The 24477-nt window shown below is 44.4% G+C and overlaps 1 protein-coding gene across 2 annotated transcripts in view; it reads right to left on the reverse strand.

Annotated features, from left to right (window-relative positions):
• Nucleotides 1–17307, reverse strand: part of MAP2K1 (mitogen-activated protein kinase kinase 1) — an 80607-nt gene extending 63300 nt beyond the window's left edge. The window contains exon 1 of one of the 2 annotated variants that reach the window (XM_058737299.1): nucleotides 16768–17307. In XM_058737299.1, coding sequence (XP_058593282.1) covers nucleotides 16768–16847 — 80 coding nt within the window. In that variant the 5' untranslated portion in view covers nucleotides 16848–17307. Of the gene's footprint in view, nucleotides 1–4691; nucleotides 4721–16767 lie in introns of those variants that run through there. The other variant, XM_058737300.1, reaches the window with a different exon arrangement.
• Nucleotides 17308–24477: the final 7170 nt, after the last annotated feature.

Genomic DNA, 24477 nt, shown 5'->3' on the forward strand with positions numbered 1-24477 from the left:
CCCACTGAGCCAGCCAGGCACCCCTGTTAATCGTTTTCAAAGAAGAGTGTGGACCAGGGGAAAGCCACCAGGCAACCAGTCCAAAGGACTGGATTAACCAGACCTAGGACACTGAACAGGTTACTTCCTTCCTTTGTCCCTCATTTTCTCCTTCACAAAGTAAGGGGCAAAAATAAATTAATACAAGGGTAAAATTGGATGGCCTCTAGGCACTAAGAGAATTTTCTGCAATGATGGAAATGTTTTCATCTGTGCTCTCCGATACAGCAGCCATTAGTCACATGCAGCCTCAGGCCCTTGAAGTGTGGCTTGTGCAGCTTAGGAGCTAATTTTTATTTTTTTAAACTTTACTGAATTTTGGTAAATTGAAATTTAAATAGTTATATGTGGCTAGTGGCTACAGTTCTGCAGAGTGAAACTCTAAAAAGGCCCCTAGATGAGCACCTGGCTGGCTCAGTCAGTAGAGCATGCAACTCGATCTCAGAGTTTTGAGTTCAAGCCCCACGTTGGGCAGAGAACTTACTTTAGAAAAATTTTTTTCATAGACCTCTAGCATTTTACATAATCTTTGAACAGCTGTGTGGGGAAAAACATGGATGTCAGAGGAGGCCAGACCTGGGTTCTAAACTTAATCCCACCACTTTCTAGCTGTGCAACCTTCTGCAAATTACTTCATTTCCCTGAACTTCATTCTCCTTATTTGGACAACAGAATATTAGGACCTTTCTTGCAGAATTTTAGTGCAAATTCAAGATAATGCACGTAAATAGAACAGAGAGGCTCTCAACAAACGGTAGTTATTTTTCCAGTTATCATGTCCTTCAGGGATACAATTTCACAGGTCTTCTGACTTCACCTGTCCCGTCCTGATCAAGGGCCGGGACTTAATTATTACCCCACGCATCAACAGCCGTGCTCCTACAGATGCAGCCCCTGTCTGTGGAGAATGCAACCTGCTCCGGAATTGATTCGGGTCCTCAGCTGTGGGTGAGCCAGGAAGCCAAGTCCTCTGTGCCTCCGGAACTGCTGACTTCCTCTTACCCTGTGTCCCCTCCACCTCACACGAGCATTCAGGAATTCACAAAACTCGTCCCCATGATCGCATACCAAGCTGACATTCTGTCCAGTGCCACCCGAACACCTGTTGGTGGTTTCTGGTACTTCCCTCCTGAACTCTCCCCTTGACTTCCCCTAATATTTTATGGCTTCTTTATTTGGAAATGCTTGCAGATAACCTTTCATTTTGTAATTGCTCAGTGATTCAGAATATGCAGAAATAGAAATGCAACAAGCTACACTTATGGCTAACCCAGCATTAGTTTAGTTACCAAAATAAAACAAGGCAAAAGAGACTATGTTTTAGGAGGAATGTTCCAATAAAACAATAAAAACTGTTGCAGTCCCTATCTAGATTTAAGATTTTAAGTAATTTCTACACCCAAAGTGGGACTCGAGCCTACAACCTCAAGATCGAGAGTCACATGCTCTACCGACTGAGCCAGCCAGGCACCCAGTCTCTAAAAATTAATACAATGTGTTAAAAGCCTGTTCCAAGTGTTCCACTGGTCCATCCTCTGGTAAATGGAACCTGTCCACAGCTCCAGTGACCAAGTCTTACAGTGGACATAAATGAATGGCTAAGAGAAGTAGGATAACTTTTCTTCTTCTTCTTTTAACTTTATTTATTTTGAGAGAGAGTGAGCGAGCACAAGCGGAAGATGCACAGAGGGAGAGGGTGAGAGAGAATCCCAAGCAGGCTCCGCACTCAGCACAGAGCCCAACACAGGGTTAGAACTCTTAAATTGCGAGATCATGACCTGAGCCAAAATCGAGAATCAGGTGCTTAATCAACTGAGCCACCCAGGGGGCCCTAAATTTTCTATTAATAATAATTACTGGAATGTTAAGCTGCTGTCTTCTTCCTGTCGGGGGCTGGGGGGGGGGGGGCCGGGGAAGAAGCTGAAATACAGACTGACATTCTGGTAGGATTTCACTCTGGATTTGAGTAACCCATTAGACAAAAGGTTTCCAGTTAGCTTGGAATTCCTGCTAACTTCTGAGCGCCTCCCCCCAACCCCACCCCTGCCCCGACAGGCCCAACAGTCTTGAAGGACTGTTTACTCAAGGACAGTCTGAAATCAAATGGGGCAAATAACTGTGGACTCTCAAATGTGGTGAAGGTCTAGTTTTTTAAAACTAACCTGGAAATGTAAGTTAAAACTCAATGAAGGAATACAATTAACCTGGATCCAGACAAACCTATAAGTACATTATAACCAGCTAGTCCAGTCTTCTTCCACCTTCCCATACTTTTTTTTTTTCAACGTTTTTTTTATTTTTTTATTTTTGGGACAGAGAGAGACAGAGCATGAACGGGGGAGGGGCAGAGAGAGAGGGAGACACAGAATCGGAAACAGGCTCCAGGCTCCGAGCCATCAGCCCAGAGCCTGACGCGGGGCTCGAACTCACATACCGGACCGCGAGATCGTGACCTGGCTGAAGTCGGACGCTTAACCGACTGCGCCACCCAGGCGCCCCACCTTCCCATACTTCTATACTTAACCTGAATCTGGAACCCATGTAGATCGTTCACTCAACTCACTGTTCGACTTTGTCTGAAAAGTAAATGCATTTAAGAGCATTCAAGACACTGAACCTTTCGTGGTAACAGTTAAACTCAAAATAGGTCAATTCCAGAAAGGCATTCATTTCAAGGGGACTTTTGTCTGTGGTTATTTTGAAAACCACTGCTTTTAAAACTGACATTATGAAGCTTAAAAATAGGCCCTCCTACTAAGGATCCTGGACTAAAATACCCTTTCCTCTCCTCATTTCCTTATTCCCTTTTCACTCAAACACCTAAGAGAGTGGTGATATAGAGGGCCGCCTGTTCAAGAACTTCAGATTACTTGAAAAAAATGCAGATTATTAGTTTAAAAAAATTTATTTAGGATACTGGATAAAGTTACCAAAATTTGGTGCTGGATAAACCTAGAAAATTTTCCAACCAAGTATCCCAAATGAAAATATGTAATATATACACCATAAGAAAATCTAAGCCTGAAAACCACCTCCTCCACTCCAGCTGTGTAAACTCCCAGCAAGTTCCTTCTCCCCTCTGGGTCTGGTTTCATCTCCCAAATGCAGGGAGGAGGCTAGAGGATATGCAAGGTCCCATCCACCCCGAACAGGCTCTGCTTCTATAAAGCTAGGCAGCTGCTTCCTATTTTCATGGCTCCTTGGAAAGAGCAGAAATGTTCCTTGCCCAGAAGGTCCTTGGGAAGCGTCATTATAGTTAATGGTATTCCCCTGGGACATAAGAACTGCTTTTGAGAGCGATGAAAGATGGATATAAAATACAGAGGTGTTCAGAGGAAAAAATAAGTTATGTTTTGAAGATGACACTAGTAAATCCAGAAATGCATTTATATTCAATCCAAAAGTCACTAGATATAGGGGGCACCTAGGTGGCTCAGTCGCTTAAGCAGCCGACTTCAGCTCAGGTCATGATTTCACAGTCTGTGAGTTCAAGTCCCGCGTTGGGCTCTGTGCTGACAGCTCAGAGCCTGAAGCCCGTCTCAGATTCTGTGTCTCCCGCTCTCTCTGCCCCTCCTCTGCTTGCTTGCGCACACTCTCTCAAAAAATGAACGAACAGTAAAAAAAAAATTTTTAAGTTACTAGATATAATTGAATTTAACAAAGCCGCAGGATATAAACAATTCATACAACTCAAACCATGGTCAAGATGGCAAATACAAATTTAAAAACGTTCAACCATAACGGCAACAAAATGTTAACTCTTTGAAATATTAACTCAGGACACAACAGAATTATTCAGAAGGAACTAACAGCACAATAGAAGAAAGAGGAGACATTAATAAATGGAGAGGTACACCATGAAAGTTTCTCAAGTTTTCATTAAGGATGCCTGGCTAGCTCAGTCAGTAGAGCATGTGCCTCTTGATCTCAAGGTTGTGAGTTCAAGCCACACACTGGGCATAGACATTACTTAAAAATCTTTAAAAAAAATCTTAAGTTTCCATTAACCCTACCAAATTAAAAAAAAAAAAAAAAAGACTATCAAAACTACATAAGAGTTACCAGGAAATTTTAGAAATACACCGAAATACCATAAAGACCAAATAAAAGTAAACCGGAAAATACAACAGATAGGTAGATAAACTTAACAAACTCTAGTAAGATACTGGAACTCAACAATTAGGCCCATTCCTCCCATCAAACACATTAATAAATCCCAGATGGGACGGAATTAGCCATATAAAAGAGAAAAAAGGCTGTAAGCAAAAGAAGCCACACGTTCCTGCGAAGTTGTGACGAGATATGTCCAAATACTAAAAGAAAGTAGGCTATCCCACACAAAAGACATGTTTCCAAAGACAAAAAAAAACCAAAAATGTTTTCTGAACGCAACATAAAAGGAAAACATCCCAGTGGGACAATGTAGTAGCCACATAACTGATAAAACTTTAAAATACAAAAAGCACACTGACCCCAACAAACCACAAGACAAGTAACTGTGCAGAGGTTAATGGAAGACATGAATGAACAAATAAAATACAAAGCAACATAATAACTATTTAGATGAATCTATCAAGAAATCACCAGAGAAGAAAAGTTTGCACGCAGCCTTTCAAAATGTCTAGCTGGTGCCACCAAAGCGGCCCCCCTACCTCTCCAGCTTCATCTCCCACGACCCGCGCCTATGCACCCAGCACGCTCAACTCCTTGCCGGCTCCTCCAGGCATCCCAGGCTTTCCCACTTATGTGGAGCGGCTCTTCCTGCCATGCCCTGCCCCCCCCCCCCCCACCATTCCCATGGAAATCCTAGCCATCCTTCAAGACCCGGCTCAAATGTCATCTCTTCCGTGAAGGCTCGATGTGCCATCTTCCTCTTCTCAGCGAGCTCTGACAGTACTTTCTTTGTACATCAGGGCACTTTTCTTACTCTGCAGCCATTTGTGTCCTTCCTCTTGGGCCCCTGCTACCTCTCCCTCTACCTCTCCCTCTCCTCCTAGGAGATTTTCAAATCCCTGGAGGCAAAGGCAATCTTACTCAACTACCTACAGCTTCGAGAGGACAGTGGGTTACATTAAGCATTCAATAAATATAGCTTAAATGGAATTGATGAAATACAGAAAATAATCCCATTTCAAAAATATGGCCCACTAGCACCTAAAATAAAGCAGACTGACCTTCAAAGGAGCCCTTTAGTGCCTATTAAACTATCAAAAATCACTAAATTTAACAAAACAACAACAGCAACAAAAAAACCTTCCTGAGGTTTAAGAAAACAGTTGAAATATAATTGGTTGCATCTTTTTTTGGAACATATTCTCTAAACACCTAACAGCAGTAACATGGTTCGTCGCCTCTGATTTGGTGTGTAAATTAATCTAAAAGCAGAATAAATTGGTTCAAAACACAAGACCATCAGTACCTAATAAAAATCTGGAAGCCACCTAAATAATCAATGAAAGTATCATTTATAGGGGCGCCTGGGTGGCTCGGTCGGTTAAGCGTCCGACTTCGGCTCAGGTCATGATCTCATGGTCCGTGAGTTCGAGCCCCACGTCGGGCTCTGTGCTGACCGCTCAGAGCCTGGAGCCTGTTTCAGATTCTGTTTCTCCCTCTCTCTCTGCCCCTCCCCTGTTCATGCTCTGTCTCTCTCTGTCTCAAAAATAAATAAACGTTAGGGGCGCCTGGGTGGCGCCGTCGGTTAAGCGACCGACTTCAGCCAGGTCACGATCTCGCGGTCCGTGAGTTCGAGCCCCGCATCGGGCTCTGGGCTGATGGCTCGGAGCCTGGAGCCTGTTTCCGATTCTGTGTCTCCCTCTCTCTCTGCCCCTCCCCCGTTCATGCTCTGTCTCTCTCTGTCCCAAAAATAAATAAAAAAAAAAAACGTTGAAAAAAAATAATAAACGTTAAAAAAAAATTAAAAAAAAAAAAGAAAGTATCATTTATAAAGCCAGACCCAATCAAATTCTACCCTTCGGGCAAAAAATGACAAGCAGGAGAATTATGTCTATGTGTAAAACCGAGGGGGGTGGAGAGGACACATCCACTGATCACAACCATGTAAATAATCGAATCACCAAAAAGTTACACTAGAAAACTTAATGTCTGTAGTTTCCTTTTTCAAAAGGTGTTTTTACATTCAAAAAATTTTTTAAAGTTCTACTAAAACAGGCAAATATTCAAAAAAAGAGGAGGGTTGGGGGCGAAGAGGCCACACCACCCTTGTCCACTTTTTCTTAACCCCTGTGTAACCTCTTCTTAACCTGACTCCCCTGCTGACATCAAAGCAGGATGCCCCTGGGAGCTACAATGAGAAATTCGAGGCAGGATCAACATTTTCCACAGTCTGCCCTGCACCAGGATCCAGAGAACGAACACCTGCTATTTCAAAACAAAACACCATTCATCCTCGGAGGAGTTAACTTAGCAAACAGGTACAGGAGCCTCCAAACGAATGGCTCGCATGGGATTTCAGGTAACAGAACGAGGGCACAGGACATGAAGTGAAGACACAAGAGGCAGTAAGACAATAACATGATGTTCCAAAACTAGCAGCTTCTGGAAGGAAACAACATAGACAAAATTGGGACCTTCAGCTTTCTTTTCAGGCTCAACCTTCCTTTCTGCCCAGCCTGTGGGTTCTCTGGGTTTGTTTTCTCAACATGTCAAAAACATTCACCACGGCTTAACCTGTGCTTCCTGGGGAGGCTGTGGAAATACTACCAACTCATACATACAAAGGAAAGCTAGCAAGATGGTTTTTTGTTGTTGTTGATTTCTTTGTTTAAACATTATTTTGGTTTTGTCCAATCTACCAATGATTTGCTGTATCAACAGTGTTACAGACCCAGGGGTCTAAAAAGGTATGGTCCCTAATCAAGTTGAGGGAAAAGAGACATAGAAAAAACACTTAATTAGTGAATAAAAAAACATTATGGTTTTAAAATGATATTGCATTTAACGCGATGTTTATTACACAATATAGACCAGAAGTACAAAAGAGGAAAGAGAAAATGTGAATTAACATTAAAAAGGGCATTAAGACTCAGGATGAATTTTGTTCTTTGGGTACTTTTAAATTATGTATTAGGAACTTTTTGAAACATACAGAAAGATGGAAAGAATAAAAGGGAAACTCATAAACTAACCAACTAACCAACTGAGAACATTTTGCCTCATTTGCCTCATCTACTATGTGTGCATGCATATTTTTTTTCCTGAACCCTTTTTTTTTTTTAATGTTTATGTATTTATTTTTGAGAGAGACAGAGAGCACAAGTGAGGGAGGGGCAGAAAAAGAGAGAGAGAGAAAGAGATACAGAATCCAAAGCAGGCTCCAGGCTCTGAGCTGTCAACCCAGAGCCCTACGCAAGGCTCAAACCCACGAATCGTGAGATCATGACCTGAGCTGACATCAGACGCTTAACCGACTGATCCACTCAGGCACCCCTTTCCTGAATCATTTCAAGTAAGTTTCATGCATCACCTATGAATAACAACTTTCTCCTACATAATCATAATACATCTAAAAAATTAATAATTCTCTATTCAAATTTCCCAAATTGTCCCAAGAATACATTTTATAGCTATTTCATTTTTGAAGCAGTATCCACCCAAGGTTCATGCATTACATTTGGTTAGCATGTCCCCTTAAGTCCGTTATTCTAAAACCACACCACTCCCCCCCTCCCTGACTTTTGCCTGTGACACTGACTTTCTAAAGAAACTGGGTCAGTTGTCATAGAGAATGTTCCACATCCTGGATTTGTCTGATTGTTTCCTCCTGGTGTCATTTAACTTGTTCCTCTGTCCCTGCATTTACTGTAAACAGGAAGTTGGGTCTCAGGCTTGATTAGATACAGGTTTGACTCAGATTTAAAAAAAAATTTTTTTAATGTTTATTTTTGAGAGACAGAGACAGAGCACAAATGGGGGAGGGGCAGCGAGAGAGGGAGACACAGAATCCGGAGCAGGCTCTAGGCTCTGAGCCATCAGCACAGGGCCCGATGCAGGACTAGAACCCACAAATTGCGAGATCATGACCTGAGCCAACGTTGGACGTTCAACCGACTGGGCCACCCAGGCGCCCTGTGGTTTGGTTTAGATTTTAAGACAGGCAGCATATAAAATGTCCAAATCAACATGATTTATCAACATTTGTAATCTGGTATTAAGAGCAAAAGAGAACAGCTTTTTGAGAAGGAAGAAATCAAAGTGGCATCATTAACAACACTTCCCCTTTGAACAGCATGCGAAGTGCTTTCACATGCGTTATTTCAACGTTTTTTATTTATTTTTGGGACAGAGAGAGACAGAGCATGAACGGGGGAGGGGCAGAGAGAGAGGGAGACACAGAATCAGAAACAGGCTCCAGGCTCCAAGCCATCAGCCCAGAGCCTGACGTGGGGCTCGAACTCACGGACCGTGAGATCGTGACCTGGCTGAAGTCGGACGCTTAACTGACTGCGCCACCCAGGCGCCCCTCACATGCGTTATTTCAAATGATGCTCACCTGCTCTCCTTCCCTCACAGGTTTGTTATATTATCATCCTCGCTTTACTCACAAGGAAAACGGAAGCTCAGGGAAGTTAAATGACATGGCCGAGATCAACAATTAAGAAGTGATATAACTAAGTCTCGAAGCCAAGTCCTAAAGTAGCATGGAGTTACTCAGAAAACACTACGTGGGAGATGAGATTTATGCCAGGTCTTGAAAGATGGGCAGGATTCATTCATTCCAGACAGTCTGCTCTATGCCAGGGAAACAGCGGTACACAAGAAAGTCACGGTCCCTGCCCTCACAGAAGCTAAAGCGTGGTGACACAGAGAAAATAAAATAAAATAAGATCATGTAGGAAAGCGGAGGAAGGCATTCCAGACAAAGGAAACCATGCAAGGAAGAACAGACAGAGGTAGGAAGCAGTATGCTGGAGCAAAGGGAGGCCAGTAAAGGGGTCAGTGTGGATCACAACAGGTGAAACTGGGAAAGAGAAAAATCAAACCAGATGGGTAAGGCAAGGCCAACAGCTACTCTACTAAAGTATCCTCTGCCTTTCTTGCAAAGATGCAGAAGTGAAAGTAAGAATATTCTTTTTTTTAATAGATTTTTTTAATGTTTACTTATTTTTGAGAGAGAGAGTACAAGCAGGGGCGGGATAGAGAGAGAGGGAGACATGAATCTGAAGCAGCAGGCTCCAAGCTCCGAGCTGTCGGCACAGAAACTGACGCGGAGCTTGAACCCACAGACCATGAGATCACGACCTGAGCCGAAGTCAGACGTCTAACTGACTGAGCCACCCAGGTGCCCCGAAAGGAGAATATTCTAAATGTTCATGACCAAACAAGGGCCCCACATATCTCCTGGCCATGGGTGAAGTCATCTTTATGAACCTTTTTGCCCTTTCTGTATCTGCTGCAACAACAGCAGAGAGCGTTCTTCCCAAGAACACAGGCTTTGGCTGGCCTTACCCTTCACCTGAAGTTCTCAAACGACAGCACCAGTTATCAGTTATTGCGGCCTAAGAGCGGTAGACACATCCAGGTTCACAACTACAAAATGAGTCCCAGAAAAGGCCCTAAGAGACCCCCGAAAAGCACATCAGCCTGTCTTGGCCCCACCCTGAAGGGCCTTCACATTCTAACGGACGTGTGTCCCTTACAAACCTGGCAGAAGTGCTGATGCCATGAGTTATGCCCTGAATGCAACAATAAGTAATAATTAAGTACGTCTGAGTGTTTTAGAGTTACGGTGAAAGAGTTCAAAGGCCAAAATCTGTGGATGCCACCAAGGCCAAGCAATGCAGCCTCCTGTTTGCTCAGCACCTCATGGCCTTCAGAGCACTATTACACGTGCGACCTTGTGTAATCTTCACGACACTCCCTCAAGGGAGGTAGGCATGCTCTGTGTCATCACCAGGTCGCTACTGAACACCGGATGACGTTCTCCTCACTGGGCAAGGAACACAGCCAAGCCCCCACCTTCGTGAAGCTTACGTATTAGCGAGGCAGGGGAGCGCAAAAACACTTGACACACAGTGTGATGTTAGTCGGAAGTGCTCTGAAGAAAAACCAGGCAACATAACGGGGTAGAGAAGGAAAGGGAGTGCTGTATTACAGACAGAGCGATCACGGATGACCTCTGTGAAGAGACATTTGTACAGAGATCTGAAGGAAATGAGAAGAAGCGTCCAGTGCACATTTTGGGGAGAAGAGCATCCCAGGTTAGACGGAATGGCAAATGCAAAAGCTCTGACCTGAGACTATGCCCAAGCCGCTGTGGGACAGCACAGAGAACAGTGGGCTGGAGCGCACGAGTAGAGGGGGCACTGGAAGAAAACCAAGGACCTGACTGGGTGGGGCCTTTGTAGGCCATTAAGGTAAAGATTCTGTAAGCCATTATCATCTCCACTGGACAGGTAAGGAAACTAAAAGTCAGGCAGTACAGGAGCACCGGGGTGACTTGGTCAGTTAAGAGTCATCTCTTGATTTCGGCTCAGGTCATGATCCCACAGTTCGGTTCGTGAGTTTGAGTCCCTCATCTGGCTCTGTGCTAAGCCTGCTTGGGATTCTCTCCTCTCTCTGCCCCTCCCCTACACGTGCTCGCACGCGCTCTCTCTCTCTCAAAATAAATAGACTTAAAAAAAAAAGTCACTGGGAATGCAAGCTGGTGCAGCCACTCTGGAAAACACTATGGAGGTTCCTCAAAAAATTAAAACAGAACTACCCTATAACCCAAGAATTGCACTATTATTTATCCAAGGAATACAGGTGTGCTGTTTCGAAGGGACACATGCACCCCCATGTTTATAGCAGCACTATCCACAATAGCCAAAGTATGGAAAGAGCCCAAATGTCCATCGATGGATGAATGGATAAAGAAGATGTGGTATATATACACAACGGAGTATTACTCGGCAATCAAAAAGAATGAAATCTTGCCATTTGCAACTACGTGGATGGAACTGGAGGGTATTATGCTAAATGAAGTTAGTCAGAGAGGGACAAAAATCGTATGACTTGACTCATATGAGGACTTTGAGAGACAAAACAGATGAACATAAGGGAAGGCAAACAATAATATAAAAACAGGGAGGGGGACAAAACAGAAGAGACTCATAAATATGGAGAATAAACCAAGGGTTACGGGAAGGGTTGTGGGAGGGGGGATGGGATAAATGAGGGGCACTAAGGAATCTACTCCTGAAATCACTGTTGCACTATATTCTAACTAATTTGTATGTAAACTTAAAAAAATTAAAAAATAAAAAATAAAAAAAAGTCGGGAAGTACAAAGGACTCGTGTGAAATCAAGGTTTGCGTGAAAATGTGAGGTTTGGGGGAAATGCCCTGTGCCGCGATTTCTTCTCGGGGCTCAGTGTTCTCGTCATGAATGAAAAGTGTTCTTTAAGAAACAAAGAAAGAGATTAAGGATGTGCCTCATCATGGAAGGAGACCCAACGTACCCCGAGCAATGCCATTTCTGAGTACATTCCACAGGAAACTCTCACGAGAGTCCAAAAGGAGACGTGCACAAGGATGGTCGTGACCGCGCTGTTTGATGCAGCCGGAGGTTGAAAACAAAGTTGTCTAAATCTAGAGGAATCAACAGAGGAGGGGAAGTAAAATGTGGTATGTGCACAGGAATGGTCAATAGTATCACGTAGCATCATGAATAGAGGTCAGAAACACGGTATCTGGTTAAAAAAAAGTAAAGACAAACCGGAACAAAAGTTGGGGGTGGTCACTCTGTTCAAATATTCCTGGTTCTCCTCCTTCCCAGAAGCCCCCCTTCCTTTGAAGGCCAGCGTGGCCATGTGACTTGCTTTGGCCAAGGAAATGGAAGAAGTGACACGTGTCACTTCTGGACAAAAACTTTAGGAGACAACGCGGTTTACAAAATGCCCTTCTCATGTGAACGTATTTCAGAGACGGTGCCTCCATAAGCCTGGATCCCTAACGGAAGCCAGTGAACAGAGACTCCCACTGACCTGCAAGTGTGTTAAACTGTAAGATTTTTTGGTTGTATGTTAGCTCGGCGTAACCTAATCTATCCCAACTGAGGCACATTTACAGCACAATAGTAATTTTTATAAAATCTGAATATACTTAGAGTAAACAACATGATGATTTGATACACATAGACAAATGATGATTACAGCCAAGCTAATTAACAAATATATTCCTTATACAGTTACCATTTTTTGTGCGCAGGACAGCACTTGAAATCTACTATCCTAGCAAATTTCCGGTATTCAATACAGTATTATTAACTATAGTCACCATGCTGTACACTAGATCTTTAGACTTATTCATACTACGTTAACTGCAACTTTTTCCCCCTTTTTTTTTTTTTTTTTTGAGAGAGAGAGAGAAAGAGTGTGAGTACACGAGCCAAGGAAAGACAGAGACAATCTCTAACGTGAGGCTCCATCCCAAGACCCTGGGCTCATGACCCCAGCCCAAATCAAGAGTCAAGTCGGATGCTCAACTGACAGCCACCCAGGCGCCCCTTAACTGCAACGTCGTACCCTCTGACCAACACCCCCACCTCCCCATCCCTGATCTCTCTGCTCTGCTTCTATTTTTTTTTTTTAGATCCCACACGTAAGTGAGATCATGCAGTAATTTTTTTTTCTGTGTCCAGCTTATTTCATTTAAATTTTTTTTTTTTTTACATTTATTTATTTTTTGAGAGACACAGAGAGACAGAGCACAAGTTGGGGAGGGGCAGAGAGAGAGGGAGACACAGAATCCGAAGCAGGCTCCAGGCTCCGAACTGTCAGTACAGAGCCAGACGCGGGGCTCGAACTCACAAACCATGAGATCGTGACCTGAGCCGAAGTCGGATGCCCAGCCGACTGAGCCACCCAGGTGCCCCGGCTTACTTCATTTAATATAACATCTTCCAGGTACATCCACGTTGTCACAAATTGTAGGATCTCCTTTTTTTAAGGCTGAATAACAACACAGTCACATTCAGCACTCTACGCACAGAAACACACAAAACAACGCCATCTACCTCCCAAAGGTAAACATACCCAACAAAACATGGAACTATAAGACCATGCATTCAATACCGTAGAGTGGGTGAGTGGGTGCCTGTGAAAGAAAAGGAAATGGAGAGGGGGAAATGACTGCAAAGGGGAAGACAAAAGAAAAAACGGAAAAGTATAAAAAGGTTTGCTAAATACATTGTACAAATATTAGAAATTTAAGTCACCCACTGATTTACTCAAACATTTTGGCACTTCATATGTGCCAGCTACCGTATTCCATGTACTACTTACAGAGCAATGAATCAGGAAAAGGCTGCCCTAACCTTATAGTTTATGGTGTACAGAAGAGAGGGATCTTTCAAACATCCTAGTAAAAAAAAGTTAGAGACAGTGAACAAATGTCATTTAAAGAAAAAAAAAAAAAAATCAGGTGATGGGCACTAGCGGGCTCAGTCAGTGGAGTATGCAACTCTTATTCTCGAGGTCTGGCGTGAGTTCGAGGCCCACACTGGGCATGGAGGCTACTTAAAAAAAAAAAGAAGAAGGAGAAGGAGAAGGAGAAGGAGGAGGAGGAGGAGGAGGAGGAGGAGGAGAAGGAGGAGGAGAAAAGAAAAGAAAAGAAAAAAAAGACAGGCACTCTTTTAAGTGCCCTGTCTTAAAAAAAAAAATCTGGCGAACATGGGAAAGTGACCTCCTTTAGAGATTAGGTGGTCTGTGAACACCTCTGAGGAAATGACACTGAGGCAGAGATGATGATTGCTTCCTTCCTAGCATGGGCAGAGGAAGCGATGATTCATTCTAGGCAAAGGGAGCAGCATGTGCAAGGGCCTGGAGGGAACACAGACCATCCCAAGGAGGAAGTGAAAGAAGACTAGCAGAATGGAAGAAAGGAGTGGCAGGAAATGTGGTCGAAGAGATGGGGGTGGGGGGCCCCAGTGGGCAAATCACTTGGTCTCACAGCCCGACAGGAGTCTGGATTTCATTCTAACTGCAATGGAACCAGGAAACCATTTTAAACGGGAATAATATCTTATTTCCAATTCATTTCATGCTAACACTTAGCTCCCTTGCAATATGCTCAGACATTTCTGCAAAACTCGCAAAAGAGGTATTTGTGCCCTCTTTTTCTTCAAGGACCCCCACAACTTGCATAAACTTCAGGTCCCATGTAACCCAGCTCTGTCTGAATGCTTTAAGTGCTAAGTTAGAGGTAAAGCCCAAAGTGCCAAGCAACCACAGAGGAGAAGCAACCTTGCCAGTTACCAAGAGATCCTTAATGTCACTGGACAGGACCGCGTTCCAAACTGTGCCCCGGTCTAATCACAGAAATCACGAGAACAGCAGCCTTGCTTGAGAAATACTCTTAAAGGTGAAAGCTGAAGGTGCGTACAGTTTTCCTCCCATTCGTGCCAGGAAGTGTAGGGCAACAGTCCCTGTTTGTCTCAGGCAGCCTACACAGAGATGCCTCCTATTGTAACACAGCAATGAGTCATGGAGGTACATGCAGATGATACAAAAACCTAAGCGATCGCTGGGAGAGTCCTTTATCCAGAAGCAAAGGCACCTTAACATACATACCCACCACCACAAACAGAAATTACCTTCTAGTTTCCTTCAGCTTTCTCAACATTACCCAGTAAGGAAGACACCAGCAGCAGCTAACATTTATGGAAGGTTTACTATGTATTATTAGCTCCCTGGATCTTCACAAAGACCATAGGTGGGTTCTATCAATTAGCTCCATTTTCTGCAGGTGAGAAAACTAAAACTAAGCCTTCGGGAGACTGAGAGACCAGCCCCAGGTCACAAAACCACAGAATAACAGGGCCAAGGCTTCAACCTTAGCCTGACCCCAGAGTCCAACCTCTTAACCGCTGCTGAGAATCTCCCAGTCCCACCAAATTTTTCTGCCACCAACTCCAGGGTAGTTTATTCTTTTCCTCCTTGTATTTTCTTTTAATGAGATTCCTCCGCTTGGCAAAAATACAGTTGTGGTGTCACAATTAACAACAGAATGACAACAGGTACTTCCACTCAGTACCCACCTCCAAATCAAATAGGAGCAGGATGGTCAGGCCACAACATTCAACCAGCCACTGTGGTCAAAACTTGCCCTGCCCTGTGCTGGGGCACTTTTAGTTTGTTTTAAGGGGATAAAATCCTGTGCAGGAAGTCTGAATAAATGCCTACAAAGAATCTGACCTCTACAAGTCAATATTATGCAAAAGAGACACTTCAGGTTTTTTTGTTTTTTTTTTTTTTTTTTTTGAGAAAGCACCAGTGGGGGAGGGGCATACGTGGAGGCGAGGGGGGGGGGGGGCGGGGGCAGGGAGAGAGAGGGAGACAGAATATCTTAAGCAGGCTCCATGCTCAGTGCGGAGCCCAGGGCGGGGCTCCATCCCATGACCCTGGGATCATGACCTGAACTAAAATCAAGAGTAGGATGCTTAACCCGACTAAGCCACCCAGGCGCCCCAACATTACAGTAATGTACTGAAGGGGGTCTGCTGGGAGCAGGTCTGAGGAACCTGGCTCAGTTCACATGACAGGTCCACCACTGGCCTTGTGATCATGAAAGAGATGGACAGAGCCACGAACCCAGAAGGTCCCCAGGCTATTAAAATCTAAAGAGAGAAAGGAAGGTTATAGAAATCACCAAAGGGCAGAAGGCTCAGGCCTACTCCACCATTTCATCAGCTAGCTTCCATGCATCTCCAGTGTGCAAATAAAAGATTAAGAACCAAATATTTTCCGGTTAATTCTCCAGCTAGTCCGATCTCTCTCCCTCAGTCTTGTCCCTCACTCAGGACTCAACACGAGTTGTGGCAATTCAGAAACACCCAATGGCACAACCTCATCATTGTTTAATGAGATAAAGCGCTGGTTTGCGAGCATACTGGAAGCCGCAGGATGGAGCACCTTGAGTATGGTTTTCCTGGCTTTGAGTTCCTGTCTCAGGTCAGGAGTTTAGGGCTCATGGTAAAGTACGGAAAGCTAGAAGAGACACTAGTGGGGAGCATTTCTGAATGAATGAATGAATGAATGAATGAATGAATGAATGAATGAATGAATGAAGGAAGCAGTTGAAGAAGAAGAAAACAGCACCCTTGGAGACAAATAGTTTCCAGGAAGAAGGCCAAGGACCCTCAGCCCCTGAAGTCGGCCAGGGGAAAGCCACAGGGATATTGGTGTACCCACGCCCCTGCTAGCCAGCGAGCAGCCGCAACGAGGCACTCCAGGCCCACAGGTGTCACGCACAAAGGTGAGGACACTGCTCACCAGTCCCAACTCCACACTTCATACCCTAAGCCGGCCTCAAAGACACAGAAGCGATCTTAATTCTTTCCAGGACATCTACTCCCTTCTCCCCTGTACAGACTAGGATCTGGGGAAAACAGCCGGGGAGGGGTGGGAGAGCAGACAGTTTTCATCTTGTGGGGGGCGGGGGGGGGGGGGGGGGAGAAAGTGAATGGCCAGGGATCAAGGATGACTGCAAGGGTCGACAGAGGAGGAAAATCGGGACACCCTGGGTCCACCGACTGGTCTGAGTCAGGAGCACAATCTCTGCTTAGTCACCGATACCTCGGCAGCCAGGAGTTCCGCGCCCCTGCCAGCCCGAGACGTACGTGACGAACCCGAGCTGAGCCCCGCGCGCCGCGCACACCCGACTCGGCTCCTATACCCCAGCAGGGGCCTCCGCAGCCAGGCCCGGCGCTGGCCGCCCACCCAGACTTACTCCGCCGAGCTGGTCCCGTTAACCGCGGAGCCGTCGGGGGCCGGGTTCAGCTGGATGGGCGTCGGCTTCTTCTTGGGCATTCTGGACCCGGGAAGGCGCTTCTAACTCCGAGGGGAGGGCGGCCCCTCTCTTGCTTCCTCCCTCTGAGCTGCCCCACGCCCGCCGCGCAGGGCCAAGTAGGGGCCACGGGCCCGGGGGCAGCCTTCGGGGGGCGCGCCCCGCGTGGTCCCTTCAGCGCCGAGGGGCCGCTGGCGGTCTCGGGGGACCCCCGCCCCACTCGCCCGGGGCTCGGCTTGGCGCGCAAGGAATCGAAGGACTTTCCAGGCGGCGCAGCTCGGCAGTGCGGGATTCCCTCCCTCTTTTCCTCAGTCAACCGGTCCCTAGGGTTCGATAGACACCGCCACAGCCCTGCTCCAGCTTCAGCCTGGAAAGTACAGCCGCCGCCGGCGCCCTCCCCGCCGCTCCGCGCAGCCGTCCCAGGGAGGGAATGGAGGGCGGAGGAGGGGCGGGGAAGGGGGAAGCCTCGCCCCTCCACCCGGACTGCTGCGTTTCCCACACACCCACTCGGCTCCGCCCCTATTGCCGCGCCGACAGCCAATGGAAGCACGCCTCGGCGGCAGATGACGCGGAAATACGTCACGGGGGCGCGGCACGCTGCCCTGGGGGCGGAGTCCGGCTCTGGCTCCACAGCGCCCTCTGCTGCCCCGCGGCACTTAGGTAGAACCACCGGGAAAGGAGGTCGTGGGTCCCGGCTCCTGCAGCGAACAGCCAGGTGGGCTTCACCAGGCCCTGTTCGAGGCGGTCTCCTCGACTGGAGCGCCCCCCTGGGGCCGGGTCACATTGAAGGAGGTGAAATAATAACGTGAATATGGAAAAAGATATCTTCTCGTTTCTACAGGAGAGAAAGCGTGGGGGAATAGAAAACTTGCCAGGAGACTCCTTGCGTCAAACAAACTGACAGATACATAGATTTATATAAAATTGTAATACGCACTACTCAACTACTTATGAGGGTGCAGAGAGGTGGGTACTCAATACTGATGAGATTGTAATAGGGGCAACTGTTTTTGGAGCAGATTGGTAGTTTTTTGAAGTCTTGAACGCCCCTCCCTTTAAAAAAATCCTTGGGGCGCCTGGGTGGCTCGGTTGGTTAAGCGTCTGACTTCAGCTCAGGTCATGATCTCACAGACCGTCAGTTCGAGCCCCGCTTCAGGCTCTGGGCTGATGGCTCAGAGCCTGGAGCCTGCTTCCGATTCTGTGTCTCCCTCTCTCTCTGCCCTTCCCCCGTTCATGCTCTGTCTCTCTCTGTCTCAAAAATAAACGTAAAAAAAAAAAAAATCCTTTAGGGGCACCTGGGTGGCTCAGTCGGTTAAGCATCTGATTTCAGCCCAGGTCATGATCTCCCCGTCTGTCAGTTCCAGTCCTGCCTAGGACTCTGTGCTGGCAGCTCAGAGCCTGGAGCCTGCTTCATACTCTCTCTCTCTCTCTCTCTCTCTCTCTCTCTCTCTCTCTCTCCCTCCATCGCTTGCACACTCTCCCTCTCTCTTTCTCTCTCTCTCTCAAAAATAAACATTAAAAAAAATTTTAATCCTTTAAATCAATTAAATCCTGTAAACCAGTTCTATGAAACTTCATAAAGGAGGCACAATACCTTTTTTTTTTTTTTTTAGGAGGCAAAATACCTATTCTTAAAAATGTGGATTCAGGGAGGCAGAGAGTGGGGAAAAAATAAAAATAAATAAATAATCAAAATGTAAATTCAGTCCTTCTCTTCCCCCTTCACCCTTCCTATTCCACCCTAAAGGAATTTGGTGTGCAGAACAAAGTAAACGTTCGCACCCAGTGCTCCAAGAGAAGCCTGTCAGCCACCCAGCTGTCTGCAGTAAGGTTTCCTTTCATTTTGTAGCCCTTGATAGTGTTTGAGTTTTTATTATGGCTATAACTTAATTAAGAATATTTAATTTTTTTTTATTTTTTAATGTTTTTATTTTTGAGAGAGAGACAGAGACAGTGAGCAGAGGAGAGAGAGAGAGAGAGACACACAGAATCCGAAGCAGGCTCCAGGCTCTGAGCTGTCAGCACAGAGCCCAACGCGGGGCTCGAACCCATGAACTGTGAGACCATGACCTGAGCCAAAATCCAACGCTCAACTGACTGAGCCACCCAGGCGCCCCGAACATTTAAAATTTTTTAACATTAAAATGAGAACGTAAACTAGTGCAGACACTTTGAGAAATAGTCTGGCAGTTCCCTCAAACACTTAAATACAATTACCATATGACCCAGAAATTCCACCCCTAACTATATACTCAAGAGAAATGAAAAATGTATATCCATGCAAAAACATACACACAGATGCTTATGGAAGCATTATTCATAACAGCCGAAGAGCGGAAGCAACCCAGATGTCCATGAACTCATGAATGGATAAACAAAATGTGACATACCCATACAATGGAATAGTACTCAGCCATGAAGAAGAATGAAGTGCTGATCCATGCTACAGCATGAATGACTTCGAAAACATTATGCTAAGTGAAAGAAGTCAGTCATGAAAGACTACATATTGTATGATCCCATTTATATGAAATGTCCAGAATAGGTAAATCTATAGAGACAATAAGTAGATTAGTGTTTGTTTAGGGCTTGGTGAGGCAGGTGAACTGGGGACTGCAGAATGATAAAGACGTAAAGCTTCTTTCTGAGGTGATGACAATGTCCTAAAACTGACAGTGGTGATGGTTACACATCTCTGTGAATTTATTTAAACCATTGAATTGTACACTTTTTTAATTTTAGAGTTGGGGGAGAGGGACAGAAGGAGAGAGAGACAGACAGAGAGAGAGAGAGACAGAGAGAGAGAGAGAGAGAGAGAGAGAGAGAGAGAGAGAGAATTTTAAGCAGGCTCCACATTCAGCACAGAGCCCAACACAGGGCTCAATCTCATGATTCTGAGATCATGACGTGAGAGGAAATCAAGAGTCAGAAGCTCAACTGACTGAACCACCCAGGTGCCCCCCGAGTTGTACACTTTAATTTTGTTTTTGTTTGTTTGTTTCCTTGCTTTTAAGTAGCCTCCATGCTCATGGAGCCCAATGTGGGGCTTGAACTCATAACCCTGAGATCAAGAGTCACATATTCTACCAACTGAGCCAGCCAGGTGCTCCTAGGCAAAGATTTCTTAAATAAGGCACAAAAAAAAAAAAAAACAATCATAAAGGGAAAATATGATAAATTGGACTCTGTTAGAGTTAATTACTTTTGGCCTTCAAGAAGGATTAAAAGAGAAAAGACAATTATACTGCCTATGTACAATGCAACACAAATTTGGGACACCTGGGTGGCTCAGTCAGTTAAGGGTCTGACTCCTGATTTTGGCTCAGGTCATGATCTCACAGTTTGTGGAATTCACTTCCTAGTCGGACTCTGTGCTAACAGCATGGGGACTGCTTGGGATTCTCTCTCTCCCTCTCTCTTTGCCCCTCCCCTGTTCTCTCTCTCTCTCTCTCACAAGACAAATAAATTAGCTTAAAAAAAAAAAAGAAAGTATTTACAGGAATGTTCATAACAACACTATTTGTAACAGTTATCACGGAACAACCCAAATGTTCATCAGCCATAAATAAATAAATTGTGGTAAATTCCTACAATGAAATGTTCTATAGTTTGGTGGAAATTGACTACAATTACTTGCAACAATATGAATGATCTCAAAAATACCCTGTTGAGTAGAAGAAGCTAGACATAAAATGTAATACTAATACATATATATGGGCAAGCCTAATCTATGGTGTTAGAAGCTGAGACAGTGATTATCCCTGAGGAGTGGAATAATATGCTGGTAAGTTAAAGGGGGCTTTTTAGGTGCTAGTAATGTTTGCTTTCTTGATCCAGGTATAGGTTGTACAGGTGTATTCCATTTATGATTTATGTACTTTTCTGGATGTATGTTACCCTTCAATAAAACAATTACAAGAGAAAAGAAAAAGAAATTCACTCAACATGAGTGCCTGGGTGGCTCAGTCGGTTGAGCCTCCAACTTTCGCTCAGGTCATGATCTCACAGTCTGTGAGTTCGAGCCCCGTGTCGGGCTCTGTGCTGACGGCTCAGAGCCTGGAGCCTGCTTCAGATTCTGTGTCTCCCTCTCTCTCTGACCCTCCCCTGTTCATGCTCTGTCTCTCTCTGTCTCAAAAATAAATAAACATTAAAAAAAAATTTTTTTTAAAGAAATTCCCTCAACATTATGAATCATCTGGGAAATGCAAATCAAAACTACAATGCGATATTGTTAGAAGCCTATCATCAAAAAGAAAAGTGATAACAAGTGTTGGCAGGGTGTGGAGAAAAAGGAACCCTTGTTCACTGTTGGTGGGAATGCAAATTGATATAGCCAGAATGGAAAACAGTATGAAGGTTCCTAAAAAATAGATATATACAGGGGCGCCTGGGTGGCGCAGTCGGTTGAGCGTCCGACTTCAGCCAGGTCACGATCTCGCGGTCCGTGAGTTCGAGCCCCGCGTCAGGCTCTGGGCTGATGGCTCGGAGCCTGGAGCCTGTTTCCGATTCTGTGTCTCCCTCTCTCTCTGCCCCTCCCCCGTTCATGCTCTGTCTCTCTCTGTCCCAAAAATAAATAAAAAACGTTGAAAAAAAAATAGATACATACATACATACATACATACATAAAAATAACATTACCATACAGTCCAGCAATCTCACTTCTGGGTATTTATCCAAAGGAATTGAGATCAGGATCTCAAGGAGATATCTGCACTCCCATGTTCACTGCAGTATTATTCACAATAGCCAAGATATGGAAATAACCTAAGTGTTTGTCAATGGATGAATGGATAAAGAAGATGTGGTATTTTTACACAGCGGAATATTATTCAGCTACAAGAAGAAAGAAATCCTGATATTTACAACAACATGGAAGGACTGTGAGGGCATTATGCTAAGTGAGAGATGATACCTCTTAAGTGGAATCTTAAAAAAGCCAAACTCAGGGAAAAAAGAGAGTGAAAAGGTGGTTACTAGAGACTGGGGTGGGGGTGGGGGTGAAATGGGGAGATATTGGTGAAAGGTATAAACTACCAGTTATAAGAATAACAAATTCTGGGAGCGCCTGGGTGGCTTGGTCAGTTAAGCGTCCGACTTCGGCTCAGGTCATGATCTCACGGTCCGTGAGTTTGAGCCCCGTGTCAGGCTCTGTGCTGACAGCTCAGAGCCTGGAGCCCGTTTCAGATTCTGTGTCTCCCTCTCTCTCTGCCCCTCCCCTGTTCATGCTCTGTCTCTCTCTGTCTCAAAAATAAATAAACGTTAAAAAAAAAAAAAGAATAACGAGTTCTGGGGATGTAATGTAGAGCATGGTGATTATAGCTAATAATACTGTATTATATACTTGAATGTTGCTAAGACAGTAAATCTTAAATATTCTCTAACAGAAAAGAAATGGTAATTATGTGACAGAATGAAGGTGTTATATAATGTTATGGTGGTAATCATTTTGCAATATATAAATGTATCAACTCGACAGTTGTACACCTTAAATTATACAATATTCCGTGTCAATTATATATCAATAAAGCTGGGATTAAAAAAAGAAATCATAAGAAAACATTTTTTCTTAGAAAATAGGTCAGACTGACCAAAATGTGTTTTTATTTGTTCTGTTTTGCTTTTTAGATTGAAAGAGTAGTAAGGGCTTTCTCACAATAAAATACTATGTCTCCTGAGCATTTTGTTTTTTGTTTCAAATTGTGTGGGTTTTTATTTTTTCATTTTAATTTCTTTTAGTTTATTTTTATTTCTTTTGAAAGAGCGGTAGAGCAGGCGGGGGAGGGACGGGGAGCAAGGGAGACAGAGAATCCCAAGCAGGCTCTGCACCATCAGCACAGAGCCCAATGCGGGGCTTGAACTCACAAATGGTGAGATCATGACCTCAGCTGAAGACAAGAGCCAGACACTTAACTGACTGAGCCACCCAGGCGCCCCTCAAATTGTGTGGGTTTAAAAAGGTACAACTGGGGCGCCTGGGTGGCGCAGTTGGTTAAGCGTCCGACTTCAGCCAGGTCACGATCTCGCGGTCCGTGAGTTCAAGCCCCGCGTCGGGCTCTGGGCTGATGGCTCGGAGCCTGGAGCCTGTTTCCGATTCTGTGTCTCCCTCTCTCTCTGCCCCTCCCCCGTTCATGCTCTGTCTCTCTCTGTCCCAAAAATAAATAAAAAACGTTGAAAAAAAAAAAATAAAAAATAAAAAGGTACAACTAAAAAATTTTTTTAAAGAAAAAACTATATAACTAATTACAGTTCAGTATGTGGGGAAAAAAGCTAAGAAAGTATAAAAAGGAAATTAAAAACCATTGATGATACACTACCCAATGATAGCTTCTGTTTACATTATGGGGGCTTGTATTTATCTTAGCCATACTCACATTAGGTTGATATTATAGGATCAATGAACTTTATCAATGTATGAGCTATATTTTAGAGGAACGTCCATATTTGCTTCTCACAAATTAAGATTTTTTGTTCTGTTATTAGGAAAAAGTCAGTTGGGAGATTCAAAATAAAAAATGCCAAGGTATTGCACATAGAAGTTATTCTATATGAACAAACTCCAGGCTACACTTTTTTCTTACTTATTTTATTGTATTTTATTTTATTTTCTCTTTTTAATGCTACAGTTTCCTACTCTCTAGTCAAGAGAACTCTGGTTCTTTATTAAATGCTTTCACTAGCATTAACTTTGTTGGCCTGTAATTCATTTGTCTAAGGTGGGGCTAATTTTTAAGTGGTTTAAATAAATAGCTAAGAAATATAATCCATTGTCTAGATTTTTAAGCTCCTGTGAGTTTGGCAGCTGTTCCCAACGAGTAACTGAGGGAAGGGTCACAGTGTGAAGGGTAACACTACCCTCCCCAACCCCTTCAGAGGAGGTACATCCGCTTCCTCAATGCTGGTTGTCAAACATTCCAAATGCAATGAAACCACGGGGTTATTTTGGGAACCACTTTTAATGGTCACTTGCCCTTCATTTTAAAGGAAAAGAGGCCTCAACAAGGTGAGGAATGATGTAATGCAATTGCTCTCTAAGGATGTGGCTTCAGCCAGACAGGATGTCAGATCTGGCACCTTTTTTTTGGAGGGGTGCGGGGGTAGGGACCTCACCCCAGCTTGGCATCTGAGAGAGACGGGGTACTTGGCTTTTCACCTTTGGGTAGCATAGTGAAAGAAGATATACTTGGGACACACCAGCTTCCTACAGTGCAGCTGTGGAAAAGGAAGTCTTGACTTCCTTTAGAATCACAATCCAGGATCCCGGATATTCTTGTTCTCAAATCTGGTCTGAGAGTAAACAAATCTCTCCCCTAGGACATTCATTTGAATGCTTGTCATCGTTACTGAGGGTTGATGGGGGGTGGGAGGGAGGGGAGGGTGGGTGATGGGTATTGAGGAGGGCACCTTTTGGGATGAGCACTGGGTGTTGCATGGAAACCAATTTGACAATAAATTTCATATATTAAAAAAAATAATAATAAAATAAAATAAAATTCTAAAAAAAAAAAAAGAATGCTTGTCATCGTTGATCTTTTTTTTTTTCCTTTTTTTTCATGCTTTCTTCTACTCAGCCGAAAACCCCTGTATCACCCTGTTCCCGCCAAGTGCTTTGCAAAGATTAGAAGCAGGAAATTTAAAATGAGAGTAACCATTTGA

The sequence above is a fragment of the Neofelis nebulosa genome, chromosome 7 (genome assembly GCF_028018385.1).
Source record: "Neofelis nebulosa isolate mNeoNeb1 chromosome 7, mNeoNeb1.pri, whole genome shotgun sequence".
Lineage (NCBI taxonomy): Eukaryota > Metazoa > Chordata > Mammalia > Carnivora > Felidae > Neofelis > Neofelis nebulosa.